The sequence below is a fragment of the Hydra vulgaris genome, chromosome 12 (assembly GCF_038396675.1).
Source record: "Hydra vulgaris chromosome 12, alternate assembly HydraT2T_AEP".
Classification (NCBI taxonomy): domain Eukaryota; kingdom Metazoa; phylum Cnidaria; class Hydrozoa; order Anthoathecata; family Hydridae; genus Hydra; species Hydra vulgaris.
In genome coordinates, this window is record NC_088931.1 from 11,805,001 (window position 1) to 11,829,193 (window position 24,193).

A 24,193-nucleotide genomic window follows, 5' to 3' on the forward strand; every position below is an offset into this window, starting at 1 on the left:
ACTTTCGCCTCATCTTTACAATATTTATACTTAAAATCTTTTTGAGAAAATTGTCTCAGAATCCAAAGTAAGAACTTCAATAAATGGGGTATACACTGGTGTCATTGCGTATGCGGATGGTTTAATTTTGCAAAGCTCAACTTTATCTGGTCTTCAAAATCTTATTAACATCGTTCAAAAGCATGAAATATCAAACTTTATCAAACTAAATACAGAAAAAACTGAATTTTTAATATCTGGAGTAAGCTCGATTATCAATAACGTGATTTATGTTAACGACGCTCCTATTAAGTTTCAAAGTAATTTAAAACATCTCGGTTTCCTTTGGGATAATAAGAACAAAAATATGACGGCAACACTCCATTAAAAAAAATATAAATGAACGAATAACGCAATTTTTATCTGTTGAAAAAGCTCTTAAAACAAACGGAATTCGCTTTTGCCTTGCCAAACATGCATGAAGATCGGGAAAAAAATATGAACATGCAAAAGCATTAATAAAAGATTAACAAATGATGAGTATATATGCAATCAATATATATCAACACTTAATTTTTATGTATGACTAATCAATTTTTAATGAACATAAAATTCTATATATCAGTTTTTATTAATCATTGTTTTAATTTTCTCTTTTTTTAAGAACATTATTTATATTCAACGGAGATTAAATAGAGTTAGCTTTGAACAACGATTGTTAAATTTACATAGATTTTACTATTTTACAATTTAATTTATTTCTCTCTTAAACTTTTCTACAGTTTGTATTCTTGATTACGATCAGGGTTAGTACATTTTTTTAATGCAACTGTTCCTTTATGTTCAAAAACTTTTACTAATCTAGTTTTTTTCCTGGAACATCAATTCTTTGAAACTGATGTTTCTTCATGTTTCCATGATTTATGTAACTTATAGTTCTTTAAGTTTTCTTGCTCATTAAATCTCTTCTTTACTTTTTTGTAACACCCAACAGTGCTTGCTGGCAGCCTTGTTGAAGGGAAGTTTGATAAAACACAAAATCAAAACATAAAGCTCATTTTAGCTTAAAAATTGGTTTATATTATGCAATACATTAAAATTTAGTGCAAAATTAAATTTGAAGCAAACAGACAAATAGGTCTCAAAATATGTACCGAGCAACGAGGCTCTTCCGACTGTTTCCAAGATATACTAGAGGAGCAAAAATAACCATTGTTCACTTTTTTATGAAGAAATTAACAACCCCTCATATGGGTCATACAAACGTTCGGAAGGGGGTGCCTGCTCGGCATCTATTTTGATTAGTGATCGACCGAAACCGAAATTTGAGCCGAAACCGAAAGTACCGAAATTTCGGTTCAGTGAAGCCGTAGCCGAAACCGAAACCGAAATTTCGGCCGAAATTTGAGAAAGAATGTTTAAAATCCCTGAGCCTTTTATGATCACCGAATTAAAGCAAAAAAAACTATTTTACATATATCTAAGCAATCACCATGAAACATTGTTTGATAAAACTATAATATGTCAAGACATTTCAATAACTAAAGGTAATAATTGAAGTATTTTCTCTGCGGAATACTTTTTTTTCATGTCTTCTGGCAAAAGTCTATTTCTTTCATTTGAAAGATTGTCTTGATTATTGAATATTGCTTTTTCAGTTAGGAGATTGTTTAGAGTAAACGACTTCTTAAATGTGATGAAATGTGATGTGATGAAAGTCCGCTAAGTTATTGAAGTTTTGGATTGTGCGATCCACGAGATATTTTCAAATTGCAGATATTGCAAGTTCCGTATTTTAATTCACTAGCTGTCACGGTAAAATGATTCCATAAACCAGTTTTTTATCGATTATTTTCCATTGTAAAATTTAGCACTGAGAAACTTTTGATGAAACTATTGGTTTGGGTTGCTTTACTTAAATGTTAATTCATTTTAAGAATGATTTGAGAAAAGTAACTTAAAACTATTATGTAACGTGATTTCAATTAAAATTTCTACAATTGTTATAATTAAAAATTAATTTACTAACAAACAATTACAATTAGGAAACCGTCATGATCCCACTCTAAATTAAAACTTAAAAAAAATCTTATAAAAGTTTCGGTTCATTTCGGTTGCGGTTTGAACCGAAATTTCGGCCGAAACAGGAAAAGTAAAAAAATTGTTGAAGCAGAAATTTCGGTTTCGGCCGAAACTTCGGCCGAAATTCCGGCCAAAGCCGAAAGTTTCTGTTCACTAACTTTGATCACCGGACATTATAACAATGTAAAAAACTTAAAAAAAAGAAGAAAAAACTCTTTGTATTGCGTACGGGAGTTGTTTATGCTCATTTAATACTGGTGGAAAATAAACGATGCTAAAAACCATGCTCTTATGCGACAAAAAATGTTTATCTAATATCTAAGGCTTTAAAAATATTCTATTTTCTGCACATGCTTAAAGTAGGATAAATAAATAAAAATGTTTTGAATAAAAAAAATGTTTTTTTCAACTGAGAGAATTTTTTATATTGTCATAATACATTCTAGTAGGCATTCTTTTACTATGTCCTATCTACTTTTTTCTCCACTATTATCATTGACAATTTCTTGTTACTTAATTATTTGTTACTCACGTACATACGTGAGTAACAAATAATTGTAATTAAGAACGACACGAGTCAAGTTCTTTTAACAATCACGAGGGGCTAATTATTTATTAATACAATAAATTATTGTCGCAATAAGTTATTGTGAAAAAATACGTGGTTAAATAATATCTTTTTGGTATTTAAATAATATATATGTTATTTTGAATTGTTTAAATAAATGTTAATAGATACTTTGATTTGATTTTATTGGTAAAAGTGAGTTGTTCCTAAAATTGCTTAAATGGTTATATTGTTATAAAACAAATTATTTGAATAACATATAAACTCATATATGTTGTAGAAAGAGAAATGGCAAGTAAGTTTTATGCTTTTATCCCACAAAAAGATTTTTTTTAGATATAACTTTTAATAAATTTTCATCTTTATTTACAAAAATTTTAAAAACAATATTTTAAATTGAAATTATTTTGATATAGTTAATAACCTTATTCAGTAATTAATTATGTTTTAACAACTAATGTAGATTTATTACTTATTTAGCTAGCATCCAATCATTGGAGATTGGAATCGAAAAAGATATTAAGAGAAGTTGTCAGTTTACAACAGTTGCATCATCGTGTATTGAAAAAATTAAAATCAATTTTAAAAGTTTGCAAAGTGAACTTGAAGAACATATAGAATGGCTAAAACAAGGAAATATTATGCAAGGTTTAATAATCTGTTGTTTATGTAGTATTTTTATTTAATTTTTACAGTACTTGTTACTGCAATCTTAATGACTAATAGCATACAATAAGGTACTACACTTTTGCAACCTTTAATTTTTTCAAATTGCCTAAATGTATCAAAAAAAATTAAATTGTTTTAATGCATTTTGCAAAGTAAAAATCCTTAATGAAATGCCATTAATATGTTTCCTGGTAACAATGGATGTTACCAGAAAAAAAATTGTTAAAGAGCAAAGAAGCGGTTGAAAAAAGACTTTAAAAAAGTGTGCATTGTGTGAAATTGATTTGTGAGGGAAAAACTCAACAAATATAAGTTTATTGGGTTAAATTCCAAAAGGAAGTGTGTTACATTAGAAAAGGAAGCCTGTTCTAATTGATCTAAAAGTGATGATAAATTTTTTGATCAGTTAAAACAAACAAAACTGTATTGTATAGTTGCATGATGGTCTTCAAAGATGACTTTATCTCAAAACCTTTCCCAGATACACCATATGAAGCAAGCTTATGGAGAAGACCAGGGTCAAGACTTTATCAAAAGTCTTTGATATGTCAAGAGCTACAACATCTAAAAGGCTCTTGACTTTATTAAAGCTATAGTATTTTCATGACATAAGATATGGTCAGAGGAATGACACAAATCAAGGAGCAGCCGTTGCGCTGTGGTAGCACACTTGCCTCAGAAACAAAAGATCTGTGGTTCAAACCCCACCTCTGGGCAAATTTTGCAACATTGGTTAGGAAGGAGGCATGAACTTCCAATTAAATGCTCATCTGCGGTGCTCTGTGATAAGACTGTAAGGACTTCTTATGTCACCTAAAAAAAAGAAAAGGAGTAAAGGTAAGTAACTAGGGTTGTCTGGAAAAAGAGTCACAAAGTTAACTAATTGAGTAAGAAATCTTGAAAGAAAAGTTTTAAGCTCTAGTGCCATCATGCAATCATTGATGAAAAATGGATAAAGAGAAAGAGCTTGGTCAGTTTGATCAGAAATAACATCTAAAAAGGTGCAGTTTTGATAAGAGGGAGAATGATAAAGTAAAAGGAGAAAAATGATAATTTCAATTGAATCCTCGGACCAATCTATAAAGGAATGGTTAGAGGATTCAAACCTGATTTCATGAAAAATAGGTGAATTGATATGTAAATACATATGCCCTGTCCAAGCATATGACTGATCTGAATTAAAGTAAAGTAATCATCAACACTGAAATCCAAAGATAAAACAGCTAAATTCACTGGTGTTTATGGATTTTTATTTAATATTTACAGGTACTTTAGTCATGTCTCAAGTTATTAGAGAACTTGATTAAATCATAGGTAGTGAATGGTGTTCTAAGCAATGAACTTTAATGTTGTGTTAGTCCTGCTAATTAATCCAAAGTTGTAACAGGGACACCATCTATGTCCAACATGACACGCTGTTGTAAAAAATGAAAAAACGCTTGATCTCATGAACCTCAGAAAATTCCTTGATGGGATGATAGAACTACTATTGGTAATCACTGAGATATAAATCCCAAAATAAAAGTAATAACCAGCACTTTTATTTTCTATCAGTGTATAACTTATGTTGAATAAAGGTTTGTTATAAAATATAGATTTTTTTTTTTTTGGTTTCAGAAAAAATATAAATCATTTATATATATATATATATATATATATATATATATATATATATATATATATATATATATATATATATATATATATATATATATATATATATATATATATATATATATATATAAAATATAGATTTATATATATATATATATATATATATATATATATATATATATATATATATATATATATATTTATATAGATCTATAGTTTGTTGGCTTTGGGAAGAGCGGAAGGAAAAAAGTGATTCTTACGCCAACATATACGTCACTTTTAATTACTTTTAACTTTCGTCCAACATTTCCGTGTTGGACGAAAGTAAAAACCATTAATTTAATTACAAATTAATCGTTTTTTAAAAAAACCACAAAAACGCAAATTTTATTGACCAGAATGTTTTTAAAAACATTCTGAATGTTTTTAAAACATTTTAAATGTTTTTAACAATATAAACAATGTTTTTATTTTAATTTTTTTTAATAAAATGTTTTTATTTTTATTTTTTTTAATAAAATGTTTTTATTTTTATTTTTTTTACTGTAAATCATGCGCGGAGTGTTGCTACATCGACTATCTTATAGCCTGACTCACAAGGGAGTGCTGCTACATCGACTGACAAATAGCCTGACTCGCAAGGGAGTGCTGCTACATCGACTGACAAATAGCCTGACTCGCAAGGGAGTGCTGCTACATCAACTGACAAATAGCCTGACCCGCAAGGGAGTGCTGCTACATCGACTGAGGGTTTGGTTGGGGCAGGCAGTCTATCATTATTAAAAAAAAAAAATTCTGGTCTTGCTCTTTAATTTTTACTTTTTGTCAACAAAATATGGAAAAAACTTTCGGACAACATCTAAGGGTTCTATATATATATAAATATATATATATAGAACCCTTAGATGTTGTCCGAAAGTTTTTTCCATATTTTGTTGACAAAAAGAAAAAATTAAAATGCAAGACCGGAATTTTTTTTTTTTAATAATGATAGACTGCCTGCCCCAACCAAACCCTCAGTCGATGTAGCAGCACTCCCTTGCGGGTCAGGCTATTTGTCAGTCGATGTAGCAGCACTCCCTTGCGAGTCAGGCTATTTGTCAGTCGATATAGCAGCACTCCCTTGCAAGTCAGGCTATTTGTCAGTCGATGTAGCAGCACTCCCTTGCGAGTCAGGCTAATAAGATAGTCGATGTAGCAACACTCCGCGCATGATTTACAGTAAAAAAACATAAAAATAAAAACGTTTTGTTAAAAAAATTAAAAATAAAAACATTTTATAAAAAAAAATAAAAATAAAAACATTGTTTATATTGTTAAAAACATTCAGAATGTTTTTAAAACATTCTGGTCAATTAAGTTTGCGTTTTTGTGGTTTTTTTTAAAAACGATTAATTTGTAATTAAATTAATGGTTTTTACTTTCGTCCAACACACAAATGTTGGACAAAAGTCAAAAGTAATTAAAAGTGACGTATGTGTTGGCGTAAGAATCACTTTTTTCCTTCCGCTCTTCCCAAAGACAACAAACTATAGATCTATATATATATATATATATATATATATATATATATATATATATATATATATATATATATATATATATATAAATATATATATATATATATATATATATATATATGTATATATATATATATATATATATATATGTATATATATATATATATATATAAATATATATATATATGTATATATATATATATATATATATATATATATATATATATATATATATATATATATATATTAAACAAAAAAAGGAATTTGCTGGTTCTGTAACATAATATGAAAAGGGCTTAAGTTCTAAAAAAAAAGTTCATGAATTTGGCCATTGAACAAATAACGCCAAATCTTGCCAAAAACCATGAGCAGAATAGGAAGGCTGTTTGCTTCTTGTGTTTCCACAAGAGCAAACTCTTATTAACTAGCTTCATGATTGAAAAGTTAAATAAATTTTAAAGCAACCAATTGACTTTAATGATGCAAGAATTTTAATTAGCATTTGTGGTTGCTGCTGTTTTAATCTTAGGAGTCTTCAAGTAAGAAAGCTTTTAACTAAGTTTTTTCACTTCTCAACTATGAAAGTTTGTCATGTTACAAGAGAATTCATTTGTGAGTGTTTAATTTGCTCAGTTGGCAAAACAAAACACGATTCTAAACATCTATTCTTACCAACTTTTAAATTTTTAGCAAAAACTCTTATTAACTAGCTTCATGATTGAAAAATTTAAATCAATTTTAAAGCAATCAATTGACTTTAATGATGCAAGAATTTTAAATTTCCTTCAAGCTTGATTATTTTTTCTAATATAAAGTGTTAAGTAATTTCTAATAACAATTCTTAGAGCATAATGGAATTATGAAACAAAATAATCTTTTTACATGTACATAGTAATTTTATCAGTTTTGTATAATTATTAAGTTAAAATTTTTTTTTTTTAACATAGGTTACGACACAAATTCTTTGAATCACATAGAGTATGATGAACAAATTTCTTCCTATAAAAGTACTGTAACATGGGAAGGAGACTTTTATTCCTCAAAGCTTAATCCAACTATTCAAGGTATTCTTAGATTGGCAGAGCGACTTGAGGGAGATTGTGTAAGATTATCTCATCTTCTAGAACAAGAAAAAGAAAGAACTAGAAAACTAAGAGAAGATCTTTATAATAGAACATATGGAAGATATCATGAACTTTGCAAAGATGTACAAAAAGGTAATTTTTTTGTGGAAAGTACCCAAAATAAAAAATGATATTTTTTACTGATGTAACCCCTACATAATGGATTTCAATTTATCAAATACACCTTAGTCACTGTAGACCACAAGCTTTCACTCTTAGCCAAAATAGCCAGGATCCTGTACTGGTGTGGAATAATGTGCAATGAAGTGAGATGTGCAATGAAGTGAGATCTGAGCACTTAGTAAAATTTTTTTTTGAAAGTACCTGAAATAAAAATTTATATTTTTGACATAAATAACTTCAGATTAAGTTTTTTACATTTAACATTGTTGAGAGTATTTATTTTTATTTTTTGAGATTTTTTTCTTAAGCTGAACAGTTTGCATAGAACCATATGCTCTTGAGCAATCATTTAATTTTCCAGGATTTCTTCATTTATTTCATTGGTATGAGTTCTCTACAACATATCAGCCAGAATCATTTCTTTGCCAGCTTTATAAACTGATATAGTATTTTTGCAGTCTTAGTAACACTCCTCCATGTCCATTAAAGACATGGAGGAGTGTTTGCTAACATTTTGTTAATTTTTTTAACAATTTGTGATCACTGAGTGTAGTTTGTGATCACTGAGAGTAGTTTGTGATCAATGAAAACAGTTTGCGATTTCTGAGAACAGTTTGTGATCACTGACATCTTATATGAAAAACTTCTTGTGCAGATCTTAAGCATAAGGTAATTGTGTAAACTTAAATCTTCCCAATGGTTCGTTCATTGTTGTTAACATAGAACTATCTTTGTCCAGTGGAATCTGCCAATTAACTTGCAAGTCTTGAAGAAGTTTGTAGGCTAAAAATAAGTTTGCTTATCATTTCCACCATATAGAACTTTACCAACCTTTTACTTTAAAAATTTTTTTTTTTGTTCCAGCATGCATATAATTATTGCCATAACCACCTAGTTTGGTGTTTGTGTAAGTAAGATTTTAGTATGATGTAAGTTGGTGGTAGACTCATATAACATCAACTTCAGCTCCAGTGTCAATTTTTCCACATGATATTTTGTTGTTGATTTTGAAGATTATTGAAACTTCTTTTTTACAACCTTTTGATACAAACACAATGATTTTTTGATAGGATGATACAACTTCAACTAGATATTTATCAGTCCATTATTCGTGCATTTTTTTGTATGCAGGGTTGTCATAATAATTCTAATCCTGATTCTGATGACTACTGAACATATTACTGGAAAAATAACTGCAACATATTACTGAAACAAATTACTGGAACATGTTAATGGAACAAATTACTTGAACATATTATTGAACAAACTACTGCAACATATTACTGGAAGAAATTACTGAAAAATACTACTGGAGCATATTACTTAAACAAGTTACTAAAACAAATAACTGAAACATATTTCTGTAAAAAATTTATATCGGAAACTATTTTGTCTTGTCACAATTGTCTTTTTCCAAATTATGAATATCTCTTTTTTAATTTAAAGACTTTACTGGAACAGCAAATTCAATATTGCACAAATACTTTGTATAGTAATTTAAGTAAACTTTTGTTGTGATGTGCAAATTTTTATTTGACCCAAGATTAAATTTGTTATTGATGCAAATGATATAATCTATTATTTCTGCTTCAAGATCATTTGAAAAAGCTACTCCCAAATCTGTCTCTAAAATTGTCTTTCATTAAGTTCTCTCCCATCCATTAAAATCCAAACTGTTGTAATTTTTTGCTCCATAATGCATCACAAAATAATTACATATAGGTTATAATTATCATATGGGTCCTTGAGGTTTACCACTTAAAACATTTTTCTATGTAGATAATACATTATCTTGTTTAACTCTTTGATGACTGCTACTTATCCTTAATCCTTTTATGAAGAAAAGTTTTTGATTTATGACATACACTTTAAGTTTTTAAATGCCTCAACAAAATCAAGATAAATAAGACTAACTGATTGTTTTTAGCTAAAGAGTACAAAATAAAGTCAAGTGTTTCATGGAGGTGCATACAATTTTTTAAAAACTTTTGTACAACATACTTCATTTATATCAATGCTTATGTAAATAAAAAATTATACAAACATTTGATTTTGCTTTTACTTTGTGTTTCAAGCCTTTTTTCTTATTTACATTTTATGAAAAATGTTTTTTTTGATTTGTGAAATCATGAATATTATATAATAAAAAATAGCTTTGTAAACACTAAATTCATTATGTTCATATAAAAACAAGACAGTTTAAAATGTCTTCCATCAGTCCATTGTTTATAGTTTGTCATTTTAATTGTTTTAGAGCATGAAAAATGTGTGTTTGATGTGCAAGAACTTAAATGGCATTGCGATTTTCAAGGAAGAATTGAATCACGTCTTAAAGAAAAAATCAGACAAGCTAGTATTGTTTGGCTTTTATAATTTTTAATGTTTATATTTACCAGATTTTTTTTAAAATTTTCTTGCAGTATTTTATTTACAATAGTTTATATTATTATTTATACATACAACAAACAGTCTCATCTGATCCCCACCAAACTCAATCCCTACCAAACTCAATCCCTACCACGCCCCAGATACTACGCTCAACTTGTTCCTCTGCACAACAGCCTTTTTTTTCAAGCCTTGTGTTTCAGAGTTAAATGGTTAAGAGAGGGTTGTAACAAGAATTTAAATTAGAAAAAAAAAAAGTCTTTGTAGCAGTTTTTTTCATTTGTTTACTAAGGACAATTTTTTTTATTATAATATATTTTTTATATTTTATTATATTTGTAAATTAAATTTTTTATACTTAAAAATGCTTTTTTTCAAATATTCTTAAGACCCTCTGTAGGTTTCTCAAAATAGTAATACTTGACCCTGTATCCTTGCTGGGAAGAAGTGTTATATTTCAAATAAAAGAAAAGACAAGCATTGATTGATTGAAGATTTCTAAAATTTCATATTTGTTATTTTATTATTTAAAATATTTTAATTTTATAAATTTTTAATATTTAGTTATTTTCTTTATCTAAGTTATACAGTATTAGTTATATTCAATATATAAAGTTTAATTTAAGTTAAAACATTTATATATCTTTACATAACATAGTTATTATTATTTTTAATGCTATTCACCTCCATAAGGCTGAGAAGATCTCTATAGGCGAGGAGCCTACTTTATTGTGGTTACAACCCTCTCCCAATTCTTTAACTCCGGAACATGAACCTTGGAAAATCAGACTGCTGCGCAGAGAAAATGTTAGGGGCAGTACTAAGTATTTAAATTATAGTTAATATATAGATTATAATTTAAATTAATACATTTATATTTCCTTACATAACATTATAGTTATTATACATTACATAATTACATATACATTATTTACTTGGTTATTATACATTACATATATACATTATTTACTTAGTCATTATACATTACTTAATTACACATACATTATTCACTTGGTTGTTATACATTAATTGATTAAGGATACATTATTTACTTGGTTTTAGGTAATATCAATGCCAAGTTGCATAAAGAAATAAATTCTATTGAAGTTAACTGGTAAATATTGGTAAAGTTATTCAACTATGCAACAATTTATAAAATAATTTTACAAGGGGTTTGTTTTTTTGTTTTTTCCTGGTAATTATGGTCCTTCAAGAAGACCTTGTTACAGAGCACTACTAAAGAACATTTAATGAGTTCACAAGAGTCCGTGCTACCTTCTTTACCTATGTTACCTATGCCTATATGACCATAGTAGGTGTTAAATTTGAACTTATTGATTCTGAAGCATTCTAACCGCTGTACTTAAGCTGCTCAGTTTTTATACTTCATGGGTTAACGAATAATAAATTTTAATATTTAAAATCAAAGTGTAATCCAATAGTTAATGTTTAAATGTGGCCTAGTTATGTTGTTTGTACTTTATTGTGTTAATTATTGATTGGCAACAGGGTGTTACACTGTTTCTTTTAAGAAACGCAAGTTCTTTTAAGCTAATGTGTTTGTTTCTCAATACCATGTCTCATTACCAAGTAAATTTTTTTTAAAAGTTTAAATAATAAATTGTTTTTTCAGAATTTTTTATCTTACTTTAGTCCATTGATCAAAGAAAAACTTGAGAGTGAAAAAGATGCAAAACTAAGAATTAAAAATGAGCAGACCATAGTAAACAAACAATTAAGTTTAGCACAAGAAAAACTTAATATTCAAGAGTCTGAATTTGTCAGATTCAGTAAAATATTTAACAAGGAACAAGAGATTTCTGCAAACAACCTAATGCTGTTATCAAAAAAACTAAGTGATATGGGGTAAATTTTTTATTTGTTATTGCTTTTGTTGAATTTATAACTACAATTATTCACCACGGAAAATTTTTGTCATTGTTGAGTATTAGACAGTTATTTTACCTTCAAAGTAGTAAAATATATTTTCTTTTATTTTAGTATATCATAGCTTATTTATTATTATTTTAAAAATTTCAGAGGCTAGTAGAGTTGGTTTTTTTATTTTGCTTTAAAATTAAAGAACAAAAGCTTTTTTAGTATAAAAATTGTCTCACTTTTAATTTTTTTAGTGTAAAAGTTGTCTCACTTTTAATTGTTTTAGTATAAAAGTTGTCTCACTTTTAATTTTTTTAGTTTAAAAGTTGTCCCAGTTCAATTTCTTTTTTTGGTTAAAAGTTATATTAATTTTTGTATTGTTAATATTTTTCATTTAGATTTTTATTCAAAGTTTTCAAATAGGGATTATTTAGAGCAGTATACCTCTTAAAAAAAAATTATTTTTTAGAACATCTTACCTGAATCTTCAGAAAGAACACAAAGAAATGAGTGATAGATTATCAGAGGTGCAAAGCATTTATGCAACATTAGAAAGCGAATTAACTGTAATTGGTAAGTAAGTATCTGCAGTATCTGTAGTAAGTATCTGTAGTTAGCAAATATCTGTAGTTAGCAAGTATCTGTAGTAAGCAAGTATCTTCAGTTAGCAAGTATCTGTAGTAAGTATATAAAGTTAGCAAGTATCTGTATTATGAAGTATCTGTAGTAACCAAGTATATGTAGTAAGCAAGTATCTGTAGTAGGCATGTATCTGTAGTAAGTATCTGTAGTTAGCAAGTAGTAAATTAAAGTGTAGCTACACTTTTTAAATAATAATACTTTCAATTGTTATTTGTTTGTGTATTTTATTCATTAGTTAAAATTATTTATCCTATTGATTATTTAAAATCAGTAATTTTATCTTTTTATTTAATTTATTTTATTTGTTAATTTAAATTATTTATTTTATCCATTAATTTAAATGACTTGTTTTTGTTCTGCTTCTGACATTAAACTAACTAAAGCCCCTAGTTTAATTGTATATAAGGGTAAGAGGAGCTCGTAAAGCTTAGTTATTCTTTTAGTAGTAGTATTACAATAAATATACTCAGCCCCATGACTTGCAAAACAGGTTAATGCTAGAAAGGGCATCTCCTTGTAAAAAATTGCTTTAATTAAGGTTATGAATATTTGTAAAATAATTAATTTCCTGTGTCATAAGTTGATGAACTTTTGCTCAAAAGTAAAAATCGGTTTTATTCTGATTAATTTTCAAAAAAGGTCACCCCCAACACAAAGTTTTTAAAATAGTATGTAAGTAGGCAGTTGCATTATGACTTTCTGAAGCCTAGAATTTTCTTGAACCTTATAGAACTTTGAAGAATTTTCTGGACTGTTCTGGATGTTTATAGAAATCTCTGAAACTTTCTAGAATTTTTGCAAAGAATTAATTGAGTCTTCTAGAAGTTATGGAAATAAGCAATATTTAGACTATATAAGCTGCCTGATTGAGCAATGTTAATAGTTATATATGAATCCGTATTCGCCACATGGGAGTCAAATATAGAAGTACAAAAGTACTTCTATTTATTACTATTGCCTTTCAGAATTATATTCAAGTATTATCTTCAATCATAATGTCCTATAAGAAAAGTGCTTCCACTACTGAAAAAAATATGGCAGTTTGGATGAAGAAACTTGTAAGAATTCATAAGTCACATAAAAGAAAGAAAAGAAGAACTGTTCCACTAGAAGTGCAATCACAAGTTGGGTATTCAACTGGGAAGGCTGTTTGTTCAAAAAATACCATCCATCCAAAGAGGAAAAAGGTCCTTGAAGCCTACTTCAACACAGTAACGGCAATAGTAAGAAAGCCAACTTTCAAATCTGAGTCTGTGGCTGAATATCAAGAGTCTGAAGATTCAGAAGAACAGTCCACAAGTACCAGCAACAATTACAGAAAAACCAAAACTGCAACCAAATTAATAACATCTTCAAAATTATCAACTAGCAAAGAAGCAAACATATGTTGATAGCTATATCAAGATGGGATTAACATTTAGACACCTTCACAGTCTGAAATATACAGATCAAATGTTAAAGAAGCTATTAAACTTAAAGAAGAGATGAAGAAAACAATACATTTAGAAAACTGGTCACTGCACTTTGATGGTAAATGTATTAGTCACCTAAAATATCAAGTGTTAGTGTTAAAGAATGAATAAAAAAGAGTTAAGTTACAAGCACTAGATCTAACAGACAGAAAATCAGATACTGTTATTAAAGGTGTAACAACTATTCTTGATTAATACAATTTATGAAAGAGTACAAAGATGATTGTAGCAGAAACTACAATATAAACACTGGAAGAAGGAATGGGTTTGTCAGTCAGTTACAAAGGCTTTTTATTGAAAAGAAACTGGAAGAATCACAATTCATGGGTTATCAACATCATGTTCTCAACCCTCAGAATTAAGAAAGTGGGCAAAAAAATTTGGCACAAAGGGTTACCATATAACATAAAAACAAAGTCCGCAATTTTTTTCCAACCTCAAACATTTTTAGGTAAACAGTTAGATTGGCATTGCCGAATGCCAACCTTAATTCCAAGAGCTGTGTTCTTGACCAAATCCTTCACATAGTAATGGATGAAGAACATGGAGGAAAAAACATGTTTCCTAATACTGAAAATCTGTTTATCTCAGAACTTGTAAAGAACATCTGTTTATCTCAGAACTTGTAATCATCAGCATTGTACATTTGGCCCATCTTACAGATGGGCCAAACGTACAATGCTGATGATTATTGAATACTATGTATTTAGGATGACATCACATTTTGACTTTAAAAAATTCCTCAAATTCTTATGTTGCTCAACTGACATTTAAATAAAACATAAAATGACATATGAATGACATTTACTTACATAGAATGACATGTTCTTGCTCAGAATGGCATATGCTTGCTTAGAATGTAATGTGCTTGCTAATTTGATATGATATGACAATAATGAAAATAATATAATTTAGATTTTTTCATATTATTTAATAATAATATTTAATTACTAAAAAAATAACTTTTTTTAGATCAGAGAATCAATGAAATAGAATTGCTTAGTTCAGAAATAGAAAAAGATGTAATTTAAAGTAGTTTATGATACTATTAAGAATAAAACAATTGATCTTGATTTTTAAAATGTGTACTTTTTATATGGATGATCTTTAACAAGCAGTTACAAAGTTGCTTTTGTTTTAGATAAAGCAGACTGCAGAAAGTAGCACTAGGCTTAAGATTGAACATGCTGAGTTAGTAGAAGAAGAAACTCTTAACAAACAAAAATACTTAGATCTTGAACAATTTTTCAAGCTTGAACTGGAGCAATTAAATGTGCAAGTTTCACAAAAAACAAACAGTTTGAGAACTTTAGTTCTTGCTAATCAAAAGTTGGAGATAGATATTAATGACTTACAAACAAAAATTTCAGAAAGGTTTACTGTTTTATCTATTCTCTATTTTATCTATTATATTTTTTAACTATATTCAAAATATCCTCAAGTAATAAATCTTCTTTTTTTTATTTAAAATTATCTTATTTTATATTTTGCTATTTTTTCTTTTTTTACATTAATTTAGTGCAGTGTTCCAATCATAAATATTAATTTGATGCAGTGTTCCAATTGTAAATATTAATGAAAATATTAAATGCATGCTATATGAGTTTATAAACTAAATTTTTTTTTTCAATGCTTGCAATAAATATTTTTAAATAAAAGTTTAATTTTTAAAAATTATAAAAATGTTATATGTAACAGTGAGAAAAAGAAGTTATCTGACATTAAAACAGCCATTCGTGCTATAACAGATAAAGAAAAGGTCCATTTTGATTTCCAGGTAATGCAATCTTTATAATAACTTAGTAATAGTTAAGAAAAATGAAACAAAAATTAATAACAAAAATAACAATCATAATTAAAAAAATAAGTATTATTGTTCATAATAATGTTAAAGATAATGTTAATACTACTAATAAAATATGAATGATATTTATGTGTTGTAAATATTTCTCTTCTCCACTTTAAAATTTGACTGGATCTGTTCGATTGAACAAAGCTTTTAACTAATAATTGGTTTATTGTTTATCAAAAAAATCATCATAAAAATTAGTGTACAAATAACAGAGAATAGAAATAGTGTACAAATAACAGAAAATAAAATTAGTTGACAAATAACAGAGGTCAATATTATCAAAGACATCAATTCTAAAATCAACAATCTTAGAATAATATTATTTTTCTTTTTACTTAAACTCTTTTTAAAGGACAGATTTATGGGTAAATAAGTAATTTTGAAAAAAAATTTAATCAAGTCCTATAACAGAGTAAAACCAATGTTTCGCAAACCTTATGTAGATGGTATTTTATGTATTATGTAGATGGCATTTCCTCAGAAAGCCATATATATTTGTTCTTGAAGTATATCGACAACAAACATTCCTCTTTTTTCCATGAAAAAGGATAAAAACCTGAAAATATTTTTTTATTGGACAAAACTGTGTAAATAGGGTTTGTAATCCCAACCTATATTTTTAATCCGAAGATTTCAGGATTAAATTCACCTATTCCCGGGATCCTAGTATTTTTAAATATCTGTTTTTGAAAGATTTTAACATATTATTTAAGTAAACACATTCAAAATATGTTTAGAAAAAAACAATTTATTAAACTACGAGGAAATTCTTTAGTTTTTTAATATTATACATACTTAATTATTAAATTATAAAGAATTCATTGTTTTTATATATAATATACATATGTAATTATTTTTGATGATTTAAAAAAATACTATTTATAATATAATTTAAGGAAGCAGAACACATCCAAAGTTTCATTGTCTTGTTGCAGGGTTGGCATAAACTCGGCCCAGTGGGTTTTTTTGGGTAATTTTGGGTTTTATTTTTATTCCGTATCTGTTAAATTTTTGTTTTTTTTTGTTTAATGATATTGAAAATTAGTATAATTTTTTACTTAAACTTTATGTAAAATAATTTTATATAATGTTATTTAATAATTTATAACAAGAATTCAAATTATTTTTTATAATTAAAAATGTCAATGAAAAATGGGAAATAGAAAGCTGGGGAATGAGAAAAAGTAACTGAAGTTTCAATCGGCCTTCAAATTTGAACTTGAAATTCAAATGAACAAACCTGTTTCTCCAGGTTTTCAGAGTTAAAGAGTTGAGAGAGAGTTGTAACCACAATAAGGTAGCCTCCTCGACTGTAGTGGTTTTCTCAGCCTTGGGTGAAAGATAAAAAAGTAATAATCTTAATCTGTAAAAATATTTCAATAAAATTTCTGATTTTCAAATAAAGATTCAAATATTAGTAAATTTGCTCTGATTGGAACAAGTTTTTTGGCATTTGTTAGTTTTATAAGTTTGCTAAAACATTGTAAGAAGCAACAGCTGGTGCCATCATACACAATATCAATTTAATATCATTGAAAATCTAGTAATATTTAGAGAAGCCAACAGTCTTCAAATCCAACTCAAAAAATTTGGTGTTGTCTTAGATCAAGGATTTGATTTTTTTAAATTAGAGCTTTCATTTCAAAATAAGTCTTTATAGATCTAAGGGAAAAATAATAATTAAAAATAGGATTGAATAATAATAAAAATAATTTTTTTTTTTTTCATAGGTAAACCTTAATGAATAATAATAAGACTAGAAAATAGCTTTACAATCATTATCCTGATTTTTTACCTTGGTTGGTTTTGCTTTAATTAAAAGGTTGATGCGTTTTATACTAGAATGTTAAGCGATCAAATTATATCAACAATATTATGCAGTGATTGGTGGTCTATCATTAACCCAAGAAACAAGAAATCAGCTCAGAAAAAATAACCTGCAGGATTTGGCAAATTTATTTCTAGATCAATTGAAAATTTTTTAACCTATTTTTGTTTTATCTGGTCAAAAGTTAGAAATAAAATATGTGAGAAGTGAAAAGACAAAAAAGCTTGTCCAAATATATAGACAGTATCAAAAATAAATAGTTGGTTTTGTAAAAAATATGTCAAAAATGTAATAATTTTTATCAAAGTGCATTTAAACTAAAGAATCTTATTGAATGAATCTTTTGATTTATTTAGTTTCCAAAAATATCATTGTGAAAAATTTTTTTATTAAAAATATTGTGTTTGAATTGAAACATTCCCTTTACAGTTAGCAACTATAATATGCTTATGTTTTCTAAACTGTTGGTTATAATAGTTCATAAGATTATAGAATATTTAAAAAAAAACAACCAATAAAACCCGATTGTCTGGGGTTTGTGGGTTTTATTGGGGGTTTTTTAATGCCAACCCTGCCCAGACGACTTCTTATTTTTGATGCAAATTGACTGGCTGCAGAAAAAGCACATTCAGATTCTACACTGGTAGCTTAATAGTCATTAAAAAATAATGTGCTCTTTGCAAAAAATCATCACATATTCCTCCATTTTCAAACAACAGTATTTCTTTTTAAATTTTCATCAACAGTGTCTCACATCGAATTGGTATGCTGGGCAAATGTGCTTTTTTTTATAGCTTTACTATATTTGTCTGTTATTCTTTTGCTCTTATCAAGAGCATAAGAAATAGATTCAGATGGAGAGTCAGAAAAATCAGAAACAATTTCAAGTAGTGCTTTATTTGAAACAGAAAGTTCAACTTCAGGTTCATTAACTCAACTAATAATTTGTGACATTTTATTGAAGACAGAACTGTTACTAGCTCTATTTCAGATTCAGACTAAGCGTTGGTTCTACGATTGTGCAGATACTGAAGGATCCCACTTACATTGGTACGCCTTTGTTGCATTCAAAGAATGAGAGGTGAATGAAATTATTGACTTATAACATTGTTAACATCTTTAAGTTTTTTTAACAAAAAAATTATGGCAACATCGGCTGTAAACAAATTAGCATCCCGACAGCAAGTGTCTCAACTGTTGCTTTTACTGGGATTAGTGCATTAATGGTAGCAGATATAGTTTTAACCTTGTTATTAGAAAAAACCAAAGATTCACCTTCCGGTAGACTTATGTCTATTAATGCCTTTTGTAAACAATTTTTTAATAAATAGATGCATTGAAGTATTGACAAATGTTCAATCTAGTCTTGCAGTCTTTTCTTAAAGTTATTTGCTTTCCGAATTCAGCTGCAACATATTTCTGCAAGTTATCGTCTTTTTTTTGGTGATTGTCTGAACATAACTATTAATTTTCATACCTTTTTGATCACTGGACTACAACTTACCTCAGTAACACCACATTGGTTTCCTTAATGCCTATTATGACTAGCATTGAGATTGAACAATTCATTGTTGTCAGAAAATCATCATCCTCGCAAGATTTACTCTCTGAAAAATTGTCTTTTATATCTGATTGTTCATCTTTGTTGAATTGTTAATCTATTTCTCTTTCTATGTTCTGCTTTTTATACTTCAATAACAGCTAGTTGCACACCATGGGAAAAACATAACTGTTGATTTACAGGTAATATTCTCCTAACTTTTTTAATCACACATGCTCCGTCATTCATAATACTAACAACATCTTTTTGCAAATCATGTTCATGTTGTTCAAGCTTTTGTTCTTATAGTTTTATACACTTATCTGCAGACATTGATCCTGTTATACAAATTAAGCCAAAGCTCCAGAACTGACAACTTTGTCCATGCAAGTTAATATTCATGTTGCAACGGTTACCTCGTAATGTCCATTCATCAAAAGATAAAGAAAATCATACAACGCTGAACGAAATCCCATCAAGGGCTGCTAATTGTGCAAGTGTTGCAGGAACTGATTTGTCTTCTTGCTCCAACATCAGAAAATGATTGGTTAATGTTTTTTTTTTTTTGTTGGTTGTTCGTCTAGTGTGTTTGCTGAAATAATAGCTGGTGTCAGGTTAATTTTATGGATGGAAAGTAAATGTGTATGGAGAGTGCGTTGAGCCACCTCCAATTTTAAAAATTTTTTTCCAGTCAGAATACTTACACATCGCTGTCTGCCCTTTTTCTTCTCGTAAGAAATGTTTCCAAACTGTAGAATTACTTTTTTGTCATGTTCCATGTAAGAAGCCATTATAGTTTAGGGAAATTTACTGTTCAAGTAACCAGCAATATTAATTTAATTAAAACTAATACCATAAAATAGTCACAAACAAATAATATCTAATTGCTATAAAAATTGTAAGAAACTTGAATAAATGCGACTAAGAACCAACAAATTTTAAAAATGCAATTGCAATCCAATTTCAATTATTATAATAAATCTAATTTAATTAATTAAAAGCATAATAGGAAGAATTTCGAATTTGTAAAGTTCGAATTTGATTGCAATCGAACAAAAAAAATGAATTCAGGAATTTCAATATGAAAATAGTCAAATTTCAACCAAAGAAATTTTAATATAAAAATGCTCAGCCAAAAAAATTAAAAAAAAAATCCCCAAATTAAATGCGTAATCCTGATTTAAAAAAAAAACGGGATTTTGGGAACCTGTTTTTTTTGAAAATATTTTCAAGATTGTACATAAAATTTTACAGCTTGCTTTATTTTCATATAAAGTATGTGTTAATGTTTAATTGACAGAACCTTCAAGATAAACAATGAAAATCTTTGTTGTTATTTAAATCTTGTTGTTAACCAACAATTTTATTAAAATTCTTAAGCATAATCTGTATTCGTATTAGTTTATAAAAAAATATACAATTTTTACTTAAAGATAGTTATGCTGTTTTTTTACCATCTGAAGGCCATATAAAATTTTGTTTTTTTAAACTTTCTCTTATTGGTAAAATATCTGAACAAAATAAAGATTATCTGCAATTATCAATTTTTTGAGACAATATAAGTCAGTTATCGTAAGATTTTTATTGAAGGTTTAATGAAAATCTTACGTTAACTTAATGAGTATCATACTACACTAAAAGTTTCTAATTTTTTTACCCTTTTCTATCCCTCCTGTAATGTTTAACCATTTGAGGCACACAATGCGAAAAGGTATCAAGCATTTTTTCATTCAAAAAAACTTTTGAATGAAAAATTGCTAAACATCAAAGTTCTGTGAAAAGAACTTTCATGTTCATGCAATATTGTTGAAGTTCCTATTTTTTTTTTTTAAGTTTTTTTACATTAGCTCACCAAGTGGGGAGTTAAACTGAGTAATATATAAAATTAAATATTGGTGAATGGTAACCCTCTCACTGAGTCCTATACTTTACGGCTTCTTAGGTAATCATTCATTGCTGACCTCTCATAGAAACCATATATACAATTGATTCCAAAGTTAACTTCTGCCAAGATTGCTTCTCTTTATTGTGGTTTCCATTTTCTTACTCTTGATTCTTTAAAATCTTTAAAATCTCTTATTTGTTCCTGTGTGGAAGACTGTTGTCAACAAATTGCGACATTTTTTGCTTTTCTTCACGACAAGGAACTTTTTTTTTTTTATAAAATTTATAACCACAATTTCTCTTCACTCTTTGTATAGTGGAAACACTTGTTTTGAATTTATTTGCTAAAGTTCGAAAAGAAATCTCCGGTTTTCTGTCTAAGGCATCTTTAACTTTTTTACCAAGATCTCGTCTAACAAAACATTTTTTTCTTCCACTTCCTGATTTCCTTTTGATTGTGCCAGTGTCCTGAAATCATTTTACAACTCTCTGCACTGTTCTCAAAGCAATCTGCAACTCTTTAGAAATTGTTTTTTTTGATACACCAGGATTTTCAGCGAGAGAATGCAAAATTTTTTCTCACTTCTTATCTTGATTTGATGACATTTTATTAAAACTAATTGTTTAAATAACAGAGTTGTTTAAATTTTTGAATAACACTAATACAATGACGTTTTAAAACAATTAGCTATTTAAAATGATGCACAGTTTCCGTAAACACCACATCAGAACACGTACAGATTTTTTCTGGTACATGTCTTAGTTGGATCTACTCTATCTACCAAGCTTGAGCTAAACAGTTGGTTCTGCAATCTAATATTCCTACAAATACTATTATGGCTGTTGCTCAACCTAGCTATAATCTCAAGTTCCATCAGCCAAAACTCCTTCTCATTTGACTTGTTATTCAGCAAAGTTGCATTCTTGTACTGTATCTGTCTCTTCACACTCCGAAAATTTTTATTCGTCTAGTTTTCTTACTCTCCCCCACCTTCCTGTCTAATGCAACATACTAATTCAGCATACTTTAAAATTTAATGAAAGTATGAATGATGGGAAAAATTTGGTATGAATAAACAAGTAAACCATGTTAAAAGACACTATTTATTTTATAAAAATTTTTACATGGCTGTTTTATGTTGGACATTTTTTAAAAAAGTTTATAATTGATACTATTGTCTATTGATAGGAAATTTGTGATTTTCAGTTTTATGGTTTTTATTATATTTTCGCTATTGTATATCATATTATAATTTATCATTTTAAAAAAAAATATTTTTAAATTAAGTTTTAGCTGAGGATAACTATATGAGAAACCCATTTTCAAAACGCATCATGTCACAAAAATAAATTTGAGTTCATTTCATTTCTACATTCTATATACTGAAATCCATCATCTATTTAAATATTAGACAAATTGAAAGTTTTTTTTGTCTTAAAAATAGAAAAAGGAAATATCAATTTCTGTTGGTGCGCAACTATGAGTACATTTTTTTGCAGTGATAGTAACAAATTACAATTACTTGCGTTACTGTAATTGCGTAGTATTTTTGTAAATTTTGTACTTTTTAAGTATTTTTTTAAATGTGTACTTTTACTTAAGTATATTTTTTTTTAAGTATTGTTCTTTGCTACATTTTAAGTCATATACATTACTGAGTAAAAAAATATATTACATATTAGTATTGTTTAATATTACAAAAATTATGAGTTAATTCTTTTATTTGATAAAAAGTAACTCCTTTTTAAATACTTTGTTTCCTAATAGTTTTAATTATGTCATGCAATAAAAAGAGTTAGGAGAAAGTTTAGCGATTTTATTTAGCAATTTGTTAGAATGGGTTATTTGATTTTGTGACACTAGATTTTAAATCTAGAAAAACCTTTCTTTTAATAAAGTGTCTAACTAAACATAAAGTTGATGGTTGTACACCCGACTAAGGCTATTCCAATTTAACTTAAATATTGTATTAACTTTTCAGATTGACATAAATTTTAGTATACTTCGTTGCGTTTACAGCTTCATCAGCTCTGATTAAGTTGTGATAGATTATCATTTATTATATAATGTTCTCACAACACTACACAAAGTTATTTAAATTATATTTTTATCAAAAATTAAATATCTTCATAAGTTATTTATCCCCAAAGTCAGTGTTAATTTCTACAACTTTAATTGGAACTATAGTAATGCAAAAAATAATGTACAATAATACACCATTTTCCTGCTTAAATCAGTTGGTGTATGTAACTGCATTGTGACTGCAGCCAAATCAGTCATTTTATGTACACATTGATGCTCTTAAAGTGTGTACACGAAATAAATGTGAAAGAATAAACACGTCATTTTTTTTCAGTAGTTGTATTAAAATCTTTTTAATTGTTTTGTATTTTGTTTACAACGTGTTGTGGTTTCAAAAAAATATGTTAGTTTTTGGATTTAACTTGAAATTAATTTTAAAAATGACAAAAGAAGAAGACGTAAGAGAAAAAATTATGCACAAATATTTACAAAATCCTGCTAGTAGCTACAATTCGATAGCAAAATTGTTGCAAATACATCAGTAGTCATGTTATTCAACGTTTTTCTCAAACAAAGTCGATCAAACGCAAATCTGGTGGTGGAAGAAAGGAAGATATAAAACTAGTTAGAAAACTGGTTAACAGTTTTAAGAATAACCCAAGCCTTTCATTAAGGGAACGCGCAAAAATATATGGATTTTCTCATAGTTTTGTTGTAAAAGTTAGAAACAAACATGGTTTTCATTCATTCAAAGCACAAAAAGTGCCCAATCATTCTGAAACTCAACAAAAAATGCAAGAACCCGCGGCAAAAAGTTGTATGACAATTTTATTGCTAAAAATTTCTGTATTATTGAAGGCGATGAAACTTATATACGATCATCAACAAATTCCTGGTGCTGTTTATTATATTGCCAAATATAGAGGAAAAGCAGATAAGAAATTTAAATACACAAATCATGACAAGTTTGCTAAAAAAGCTTCGATTTGGCAAGCTATTTGCAGTTGCGG

At 27.7% G+C, this 24,193-nt stretch overlaps 1 protein-coding gene across 1 annotated transcript in view; it reads left to right on the forward strand.

Annotated features, from left to right (window-relative positions):
* The first annotated feature begins 2,712 nt into the window (after positions 1-2,712).
* The window catches only part of LOC105846037 (coiled-coil domain-containing protein 178), a 45,742-nt gene continuing 24,261 nt past the window's right edge, over positions 2,713-24,193 (forward strand). The window contains exons 1-10 of the mRNA XM_065812181.1: positions 2,713-2,924; positions 3,110-3,277; positions 7,380-7,649; positions 9,934-10,032; positions 11,127-11,178; positions 11,718-11,930; positions 12,412-12,515; positions 15,029-15,078; positions 15,198-15,430; positions 15,755-15,833. Coding sequence (XP_065668253.1) covers positions 2,918-2,924; positions 3,110-3,277; positions 7,380-7,649; positions 9,934-10,032; positions 11,127-11,178; positions 11,718-11,930; positions 12,412-12,515; positions 15,029-15,078; positions 15,198-15,430; positions 15,755-15,833 — 1,275 coding nt within the window. The 5' untranslated portion in view covers positions 2,713-2,917. The remainder of the gene's footprint in view (positions 2,925-3,109; positions 3,278-7,379; positions 7,650-9,933; positions 10,033-11,126; positions 11,179-11,717; positions 11,931-12,411; positions 12,516-15,028; positions 15,079-15,197; positions 15,431-15,754; positions 15,834-24,193) is intronic.